At 42.7% G+C, this 10,244-nt stretch overlaps 4 protein-coding genes across 4 annotated transcripts; 1 reads left to right on the top strand and 3 right to left on the bottom strand.

The window, feature by feature from the left end:
- Positions 1 to 256: 256 nt before the first annotated feature.
- Positions 257 to 682, bottom strand: LOC141651325 (uncharacterized). Its single transcript, XM_074459043.1, has one exon. It carries the CDS (start codon positions 680 to 682, stop codon positions 257 to 259), a length of 426 nt encoding a protein of 141 aa, XP_074315144.1.
- A 497-nt stretch (positions 683 to 1,179) lies between these two features.
- LOC141651324 (uncharacterized) lies at positions 1,180 to 2,208 on the bottom strand. The gene has a single exon (XM_074459042.1). The coding sequence runs from the start codon at positions 2,206 to 2,208 to the stop codon at positions 1,180 to 1,182; it is 1,029 nt and encodes a 342-aa protein (XP_074315143.1).
- Positions 2,209 to 3,585: 1,377 nt separating this feature from the next.
- Positions 3,586 to 3,918, bottom strand: LOC141651323 (uncharacterized). The gene has a single exon (XM_074459041.1). The coding sequence runs from the start codon at positions 3,916 to 3,918 to the stop codon at positions 3,586 to 3,588; it is 333 nt and encodes a 110-aa protein (XP_074315142.1).
- A 4,795-nt stretch (positions 3,919 to 8,713) lies between these two features.
- On the top strand, positions 8,714 to 9,856 carry LOC141651322 (uncharacterized). The gene has a single exon (XM_074459039.1). The coding sequence runs from the start codon at positions 8,714 to 8,716 to the stop codon at positions 9,854 to 9,856; it is 1,143 nt and encodes a 380-aa protein (XP_074315140.1).
- The last annotated feature ends 388 nt before the right edge of the window (positions 9,857 to 10,244 follow it).

Genomic DNA, 10,244 nt, shown 5'->3' with positions numbered 1-10,244 from the left:
TAGTGCAAATTACCTGGTGTTATCTCATGGTGTTTCAGGGCAACACCTGGGTCCAGGAAGCCACAGCCTGAACTACTTGGTTTAAAAATGACTCTATTTGGTTAAAGGAAAACTAAGGAAGACAAAATAAAAAGTTTTTGGAAACACACCAATACCTAAAGCATATACTAACCCCCCCCCCCCCCTTTTTTTTTTTTTTTTTTTTGCTTCACGGACTTTTGAAAGGTCCTTTATACACTAAAGTTTTGGCACTTTGTCAAACAAAGTACCGACGGATGTTCCAGGGTTTATCCAGGATTTGACCGTGCATGGTCATCAACCTGTATGCCCCATTCTTGATAACACTTTCGACCTGATACGGCCCTTCCCATTTGTAGGCAAACTTGTCTGCCTTGTGGTTCTTGGTATTTTCGAATACCCTTCTTAGTACGAGGTCCCCTACTTCAAGGGTCCTGATTTTGACATTCTTGTTATATGTCCTCACCACGAACTGTTTATACGATGTCATACGTATGTAGGCGCTTTCCCGCAGCTCATCAACTGTATCTAGGCTCCTGGCCATTTCGATCTTGTTTTTCTCTGCCGTCTGATAGCCGTATCTATGCATGGGTACCAGAACTTCTGAGGGTATCACTGCCTCTGCTCCGTATACAAGGCTAAACGAAGTTTGGCCTGTTGCCATTTTCGGTGTTGTTACGTCCGACCAGTACCAATGGTAGTTCATCTCGCCCATTTTCCCCCAACTCTTCCAAAGTTTTAAAGGTTCTCCACAATGATTTTGTTGCTTTAGACTCGGCTTGGCCGTTGGTTTGTGGATATCTGGGGTTGATTTTCTTAGCGTTATGTTCCATCGTGCACGAAGCCTTCGGTGTTATCTGATATGAACTGGGACCCATTGTCGCATATGATTTCGGATGGTATCCCAAATCTGCTTATGATGTTGCGCTTGATGAAAGAGATCACCTGCTGTTCTTTTACCTCTGTCATTGCCTCTGCTTCAATCCACTTTGAGAAGTAGTCGGTCATAACTAGCATATATACTCTGTTTCCTGGAGCCCTGGCAGCTTACCCACTATGTCCATGCCCCACATCATGAATGGCCATGGAGAGATAATCGGATGCATTGGTTCTGCTGGCTGGTGGATTGCTGGAGCCGCCTTTTGACATGATTCATATCGTTTAGCGTGATTTACGGCGTCTGCGCGCATGGTGGGCCAGAAATACCCTTGTCTCAAGATTTTGTTTGACAGACTTCGCCCTCCAAATAAGGTTCCCGCATTCTCCGCTGTGTACATCTTGCAGATCTTTTTTCACTTCCTCTTTGCTTAAGCACCTGAGGCATGGTCCTGCCAATGATTTTCTGAAGAGAATATTATCAATCATGATATACCTGGAAGCTTTTATTCTGAAACTTTGTGCTTCCTTTCTGTCTTCAGGGAGTGTCCCATCCCTTAACCAATTTAGGTATAGAATCCTCCAATCTGCATCCTGCTGTCCTACTGTGGAAACCAGCGTCCTGGCTCCCTGTGCACACTGCATGTGTACATCCTCTTTCACTGGTCTCTGATATGGCTCCCTCTGGATGGCTGGGGTCAACACATGGGTAATCGGTACGTTTGATAGTTCTGTGGGCTGGAAGGTGGATCCTAACGTGGCCAGTGCGCCTGCCTCCACGTTCTGCTCCCGCGGCACCTGAGTTATCTTGAATGTTCTAAACTTTAATTTTTGCTCTGTGGCTATCTTCAAGTAGGCTATCATCTTTGAATCACGTGCTACATATTCGTTGTTTACATGATTTACCACAAGTAAGGAGTCACTGTATACCCTCAGGTTCCTCACCTTGAGCCCTGACGCCATCTGCATCCCAAATATAAGGGCTTCGTACTCGGCTTCGTTGTTGGTTGCCTTGAACTCACACCTAATAGCTTGTACTATCATATCTCCTTTAGGAGATCGAAGGACCAAACCTACACCAGCCCCTCTTGCATTTGAGGCTCCATCAATGTATAAGGTCCATATCTCACCATCCCGATTCCCTGTTATCGCCAGTATTCCCTCTTCTGCCTCCCCATGGGTGGCAGGCGAAGTCGAGACGAAATCTGCTAGGGCTTGGGATTTTATCGCCGTTCTGGGTTCAAATTGTAAGTCATAGCCACTAAGATGTACTGACCATTTAGTCATTCTGCCCGAAAGTTCAGGCTTCCTCATAATAGTCTTTAGCGGGTAATTGGTTATTACGTGGATGGTGTGAGATTCAAAGTATGGCCGCAGTTTATAAGAAGCAGTAACCAAAGCCAATGCTAGTTTTTCAAAGGAAGTGTACCGGTCTCCCGGCAGAAGCGAGACTTGCTAATGTAATATACGGATGCTGCAACCCTTCCCGTTCTTTGACTAAGACCGCGCTTACAATTTGCTTCCGTGATCGATGGTGTACAAGAATAGTGGTTCCCCTTGCTCCGGTTTTGCGAGTAATGGTGGCGTGCTTAGGTAGCTTTTGAGTTCTGCGAACGCTTTTTCATGTCCCCCAGTCCATTCGAATTTCTGACTCTTCCTCAATATATCATAGAACAGCTTGCACCTCTCCGAAGCCCTTGATATGAACCTGTTTAAGGCCGCCACCTTCCCTGCTAATCTTTGCACATCCTTTGGCTTCTGGGGTGATTCCAGCTGGAGTATTGCTTTTATCTGTTCCTTGCTTGCTTCAATTCCCCTCTGGGTCACCATATACCCTAAGAATTTTCCCGAGGACACCCCAAATGAGCACTTAGATGGATTGAGTTTCATTTTAAACTCCCTTAACGTTTGGAAGGTGTCCGCCAAGTGCTCCATGTGCATTTCTGCTTTTTTGGACTTCACTACCATGTCGTCTATGTATACTTCCATGGTCTTTCCTATTTGTTGTTTGAACATTTTATTTACCAACCGTTGGTAAGTGGACCCGGTGTTCTTTAGGCCAAAGGGCATGACCTTGTAACAATATATGCCTCTTTCTGACATGAATGTTGTTTTCTCTTGATCTTGTGGATGCATCTTGATCTGATTATAACCGCTCCAGGCATCGAGGAAAGTGAGTACCTCGTGTCCCGCAGTAGCGTCCACCATTGCATCGATATGTGGCAGTGGGAAAGGGTCATTGGGACAAGCTTTGTTTAGATCTGTGAAGTCTACACACACCCTCCATTTGCCGTTCTTCTTGGGCACCACTACTACATTAGAGAGCCATTCAGGGTAGCTAACTTCCCTAATTTTGTCTGCTGCCAGGAGACTGTCTACTTCTTTGTTAATGACCTCATTTCTTTCTGCCGCAAATTTTCTTCTCTTCTGCTGTACCGGGGTGCTGCTTAGGTTCACGCTTAATGTATGCGAAATAACGGATGGGTCTATGCCCACCATATCATTGTGGGACCAAGCGAAGCAATCCATATTGTTTTTGAGAAATTGAATCAGCTGGCCGCGCAGCTTTTCACTGCAAGTCGCCCCAATCAATACTGTCCTATCCGGGTGTGCCTCGTCCAGGTGTATCTGGTCCAGTTCCTCTGAGGGAGGCTCCTTATATTCTGTCGAGGTGCCCCGTTTCTGTAATTGCTATGAAGGGAGCTTGGTTGTAGCCTTGAGGGCTTGAGCGTAACAGTTCCTGGAATCCTCTCGATCTCCTTTTACTGTGACCGTACCCCATGGCGTTGGGAACTTGAGACATTGGTGATATGTTGAGGGCACCACCTTCATCTGATGTAGCCATGGTCTTCCTAGTATCACGTTGTAGGTGGTTGGACCCTCAATGACTAGGTATCTCACTAGTTTATTAACTCTTTCAATATATGTTGGGATGGTTATCTCACCCACCGAATGCGCAGTTTCACCACTGAATCCTACCAGGGGCACAGATTTCTTTATCAGGTTCTCTTTATCAAAACCCATGGTTTTGAGGGTTTCGAGCATGATGAGATTCACAGAGCTCCCTGTATCCACTAATGCTTTTCGTACGGTGCAATTGACAACGGATAACGTTATAGTTAGGGCATCGTCATGTTGCTATGCACCGCTTTCTATGTTAGTCTCGTCGAAAGTTACCGCGGGTAAATTGCTCTGGCTTACCCTGTATGAAGTTTCTGGATGATCCCCTTTACTTCCGGTGGCTTTCCTCTTAGCGGCGGAATATGTCAAACCTGATAGCTCGGATCCGCCTGTTATCACGTTAATAAATTTCGTGCATATGGGTGGGGCAGAAGGAAGCACCTGATTTGCTGCTTCCCTCCTGTCATGCTTGCCCCCACGTGATAGCAGGTGATCCAAGTTTCCCTTGCGTACCTGGAACTTTACTTCCTTTCGCAACCTGTAGCAGTCTTCTGTCCTGTGACCTATGTCCTGATGTCATTCGCATCTCTTGCTGTTGTCTCTGTCATCGTTAGGTCGGTCCTGAGTGGGAGGCTTTGGCCACCTCACCTGATCACCCAGGCTTCTAAGTGCTTTCAGCAGCCCTTCCATTCCCGTGTTGAATCCGTATTCAGATAGCTTAGGAGGATGCGGAGAGTCGTCAATTTGCTGACTTTTTTATGCTATTCTCACGATATATTGGGTCCGTTTGTATGGCTTAGCTCGTTCGTCTTTCTTTTCTGTTGTGAATTTCCTGCTTGTCTTGTCGAAGTTTGCTACTCCCTTTCGAGCCTGTATGTCTTCTTCTAACCTTAATGTCGATGTAGCTCTCTGCTGGACTTCTTCGAACCTCTCACAAGGGTACATAGTTAATTCTTTGTAGAGGCTGGATTCCTTATCCAGGCCCTGCCTGAAGGCGTTGATGGCAGTGGACATATCGCAGCCTCATATTGAGACTTTCTCTGCATTGAACCTGGTGACATAATCTTTGATTGATTCACCTATTTCCTGGACGATCCTGTATAGGTCGCTTGGTTGTTTGGGTGTTCTCCGGCTGCTGGAGAACTGTTGGTTAAATGCGTTGACCAGGTCAGCGAATGAAGATATGGTCCCGTTAGGCAAGCCGACGAACCATTGTAATGCTGCTCCGGTTAGGGTTGAACCGAATCCTTTACACATACATGCCTCCTTTGAGGCTCCCGTGGCGGTAGTAACCATCATCTTCTGCTTGAATTGACTGATGTGATCACAGGGGTCTGTGGTTCCATCGAAGAGGGTCATCGTTGGGACGCTAAATCCTTTTGGTAAGGCCACCGTAGCTATATCTTCAGTAAACGGCGAGTCAGTGTAGCTTTCTGGTGCAGCCATCTCCATCGGCAGAGGCATTCCTGGGACCCTCCGGAGGAGGCTCCGTAGTTCCTGGTACTGCTGTTCTATATATGTCTCTCTCTTGGTGGGTCGCAGATGCTCCTGTGACGGACGTTCTGCTCCTCGTACGAAGTTTTGCTGTTCCAAGACTTCTGTTTGGCGCACCTGCGATGTTGCTGCCGCCGGGGTGCCTCCCCAGGTATATTCAATTTGATTCGTAACTGGCATCCTGGTTATCGGGACCGCAACTGTAGCCCTGCTTCTCTGATGTCCCTCTGCGCCTGATGTGGGAGTAGGCTCTTGGCGTGCTGGTTCCTCATCTGGTATTAATGCCCCCAGTCCTGTTGGGACCAGACCTTCTCTTGGCTGTGGTGTTCCATCCATATCCAGCCTGAGTGCTACTTCGCGTGGTAATACCCGTGTCTGCCTTCGATCCCTACTTTCTCCTGGCGGCTTTCCAGATCTGTCTTCTTCCATCCAAGGGGCCGAACTAGCGGCCTGGCTCCTCAATTCGTTGATCTGCGCTCGGAGGAGATTGTTGTCCTCTTCCATCTGGGATCTCATGCTTCTATTTTCGCTCTGCATAGTCCGGATTGTCCTTGCTAACGTGTCCAACCCGCTTATCATGATGCTGGTGGGACTCGGAGGAGCCTGAACCTGTTGCCTGGATTGTGTTCCTCTTTCGCATCGTGTGTGACTCCTCGCCGTCCCCGAACGACTCCGTGTCTCTAGCCCGGATCCTCCCGAAGATGGGCTTGCTACTTTTGCGCCAGGAGCTTTGACTTTGCTTGACCGATGGTATCCGAGCGCGTGGTGGTCCAACAGAGGTTGTACGTCTTCCGCCGCCGCCGAGGGAGATGGTGCCTGTGTCGCTGTCGAGGGGGGCGGTACCTGTGTTGCTGGGGCTCCGCTGGTGCCGCCTGAGTTGGTTTCCTTGTGTCCGGACATGTTTTAGTTGCTTTGTAGACTGGCTAACGGAGACGACCACTATGCTCCACGGTGGGCGCCAAACTGTTTTGGTAAATTTATACCAATTTAGGGTTAAAGTAGTCTTAACGTTAGGTCTGAATTACGATTCGTTTGATTGTTGTATGTTAACCTGTATGAGCGACGTAAATAAAGAACACATGCAATTTTGGTGACGCGAAAACCCGATGTGGGGAAACAACCGCGGAGGAGACGGAATCCCACCAATATTTTCACTATAATTCGAGAGGAAGTACAGTTTGTTTGCTTGCTATGAATGCTAGGGTTTAGTTCTCGTATTTTCGGATCCCCTTTCTTCTTTGCATTGAGGCTCTTTATATAGGGGAGCTCGATGAGCTAGGGTTTCTTGCTTTACCTCTAAGTTATTCCTAATTTGACACCGGGTAGGACTTTCCTTCTTCGGATTCGGCAAGAGGTTGGACTTTCACACGCTTCTTTCACGCAGATCAAAGCCCACATCTTGCGCCGCTTGCTGATCTTTGTCACCCCGACTCCCGATATCCTCGCATCCCGCAATGCTTCCAGTGCTCGCTGCCCAAGTCAGCCCATATCCAGATTTTGGGCCTAACAAGGTAGTAGAAAATTTTAAAACTTTTAGCTCTAATAAAATTAACAGTTTATGTGAGACTTTTTTATTTTAGAAAAGTTATCCATATAAACGTTGTAGGAAATGTACAACTATTATTGTAATTTTTGTTAGAATATGCAAAGAAAAAAAATATAAAAAAAGGTAGAATACATAAACTAATTTAAAAATAAGAGTAACATTTGTATATGTAGATATATGAAGAAATTGTTTAATAATATGAGTCAAAATATTAAGCTCAATTATGGAACTTTTATTATTTGAGAAGATATTCGAAGACATTATATATACCAATAGAATAATTTCCTAAATTAAGACCCAACTTATAGCTAATGCATTTTAGGCGGGAAAATTCCAAGTTTTTCCTAATCATTTAGTAAATAGGGGATTATATAAAATTAAAAGAAATTATTATAGTCAATTATATTTGCAAAATGTCTTATTTATCCTCACCTTCTATACCCCATTAATCACCTCAACAATCACCATAAAATAATGGCTTCATGAATCACGAGATTCACGACTGTTAGGCATGTTTGAATGTATTCTGGGTAAAAAATGGTTTATGGCGTGAACAACTGTCTTTCAATTTCCTAAAACTTATATGTACAGGCGTAAACCCTCCAAAGAAATAAACTTGTGTCTTTTTGATAATTTGATCTCATCAAAAGTTTCCTAAAAATTTACCGTGACTAATATATTTATTTCGTATTTTAGATTACCGGATAATCGTGTATACTTTATGTTGGTACTGATTATTAATAGCCTAATAGGTAGTGATGTTAATGAAAACCCATCAAAAGAGAAAGAAGGTCGAGGATGAATGTTGAAGAAAAGGATAAAATTGACTTCTCGAAATTTAAAAATTTTTAAGAACATTTTTTTATGATTTTTATAAGAAATATTATTGAAATTAAGGCTAGTAGTTAATTGCAAGGAAATGAAAAGTTTTGGGGTTAATTTGCTACAACTTAAACATAAGGGGCTTAATTGCACATACAATCAAACTTAAGGGGGTAATATGACACTTTCCCCTAAAATCCAACTTATCAGGTATGTGTTAAAATTACTTCGTGTTTTGATTAATTAAATTCTAATTTATCGGATATGTGTTCAAATTACATTAAACAAGTTACTCCCTCCGATCCGATGATTGTAAACATAAGGAAAAAGTGGTTATTTAAGAAAATGTGGAAAAATGAGGAGTAAAGTAGGAAATATTGATTGGGGCCACCTGAAATGAAGTGTGTAATTAATCATAGAGTGAAAAAATAAACATAAAGTTACATAAACCATCCACTTTAGTTACATAAAAAGTCCACTTGCAAACACATTTCCCACGTACAAATACAGAAACAGTGGAAAATTTTCCAAATTTTTGCCAAATTTTGTATTTTGGCGCCTAACTACACAACGCCCCATACAATGACATCACCTAATACTACATCAACTATTTTGGCGCCTAACTACACAACACCCCATACAATGACATCACTTAATACTACATCAACTATTATATCATCTTAACCATACTCTATTATACCATTTAAACACTACACATAACTTTATCTTCACTTCATCTCATTTTATCATCAAAGCCTTCTTCTTACCTTGGCTAAAAACACACAAAAACAGGTTAGTAGTTCAACAAAATGGGTATAAAAAACCTAATAATAGAACAAAGAGAAGGTCTTATGCATTTCTTGAGGGCGAATTCCGATAAAAGGCGTCCCTTCTAGGGGAAAAATCAAAGAAGCGGCATTGAAATGGTCCGTCACTCGAAAGACGGTATGGTTATGGTGGAAACGAGCTAAGGCGATATCAATTGATGAAGTGGCCCACTTACTTTCTCGTATGTTGGGCAACAACAATGCACCAACGGTGCCAATGAACATTAAGATGATAAAGAGCATGCCTTTCAAGAACCGTTCATCAATGCGCAAGATAGCAAAAAAACTGAAAGTTGGTTATGGTACGGTCCAACGATGGGTCAACAAAGGTGAATTAAAAAAGTATAGCAATTCAATACACTCTTCACTAAACGATTTAAACAAATTAAGACGGCTTTTGTTTTCACTTGCTTCACTCTATGTTGATGAAAATATGGTCAAGTTCAAAGACATGTCATGCAATGTCCATATTGACGAAAAGTGGTTTTATCTCACAACCACAACGGACGACTACTACATTGTGGCGGGTGAAGAACCACCATATCGTTCATGTCAATCGAAGAGGTACATAACTGAGGTTATGTTTATGTGTGCGGTGGCTAGGCCTATGTATGGAGAAGATGGTGAGTTACTTTTCGATGGAAAAATTGGTATCTTCTCTTTCATTGAACATGTACCAGCAGCAAGTCGAAGCAAAAACAGAGAGGCAGGAACAATAGAAACAAAGGCTATTGAATCAATAACAAAACAGGTAACCAAAGATTGTTTGATCAATGACATTATTCCAGCAATTAAGGCTAAATGGCCAACAAATTCAAGTAAAAACTTCATCATTCAACAAGATAATGCAAGACCTCATATTGTTGACCATGATCCAGAATTTAGGGCTACTGCCAACTCAGACGGTTTTAACATTCATCTAGAATTTCAACCACCTAACAGTCCAGATTTGAACATCAACGATTTAGGGTTTTTTAGGTCATTACAAACACTTCAAAATGGTGAAGTTGGCAGTACAGTTGAAGAGTTAGTGGGTAATGTACATACAGCATTTAGAGATCATGAACCCATGAAGTTGAACTTCAACTACATCACTCTACAATCAGTGATGGTGGAAATGATGAAATGCAAGGGACACAACAGTTTTGATATTCCTCATATGAGTAAGGAGTCACTTCTAAGGCAGGGAATACTCCTATTAAACTTGACAGTTGATGCAAACTTAGTGAGGGAGTGTTTAGCATATTTGGATCAAATTGGTGAGGGCAATAGTCTTAATGAGTTAAGACAAGGTATGGCATTATTACCTGCAGTAGAGGAAGTTGTGGTTGCAAGTGACGAAGAATATTTCATTGATCTTACAAGGGAATGACAAGTTCAAGTAGTCTTTTTATTTTTGGCTGGATGTTTCAGTAGGAAACATTATCAGATTTTTCTGCATGTTTACTACTTCAACATCTTATTGAATGATCCTTCAATTGTGGTCATTTATTTTGGTTAATGTAATGCAATGATATGTGTAATGCAACGTGTAATGAAATGATCATTAAATGTAAACATGTTTAATGAAATGAAATGAAATGCAACAATTCATGTTCAAATGTAAACTTGGTGGTTGAAAAAACTCTAAGTCATGTTCAAATGCAACAGTTAAGAAGTCATCATTGTTGGCAGCAAACCAAGCTCTCAGGAAATAAAAACCCTCTCATCATTGAGCTTTAAAATGGTACCACTTCATGCCTCCTTAACCAATCTAAGAT

This window comes from Silene latifolia, chromosome 4 (genome assembly GCF_048544455.1).
Source record: "Silene latifolia isolate original U9 population chromosome 4, ASM4854445v1, whole genome shotgun sequence".
Taxonomy (NCBI): domain Eukaryota; kingdom Viridiplantae; phylum Streptophyta; class Magnoliopsida; order Caryophyllales; family Caryophyllaceae; genus Silene; species Silene latifolia.
The sequence above is the reverse complement of the archived record's forward strand: the minus strand, read 5'-3'. Positions and strand labels throughout refer to the sequence as shown.

Bases quoted from the DNA above. Each gene is read 5' to 3' on its own strand.
- LOC141651325 (XM_074459043.1), bottom strand. From the start codon at position 682: ATGGCAACAGGCCAAACTTCGTTTAGCCTTGTATACGGAGCAGAGGCA.
- LOC141651324 (XM_074459042.1), bottom strand. From the start codon at position 2,208: ATGAGGAAGCCTGAACTTTCGGGCAGAATGACTAAATGGTCAGTACAT.
- LOC141651323 (XM_074459041.1), bottom strand. From the start codon at position 3,918: ATGGGTTTTGATAAAGAGAACCTGATAAAGAAATCTGTGCCCCTGGTA.
- LOC141651322 (XM_074459039.1), top strand. From the start codon at position 8,714: ATGATAAAGAGCATGCCTTTCAAGAACCGTTCATCAATGCGCAAGATA.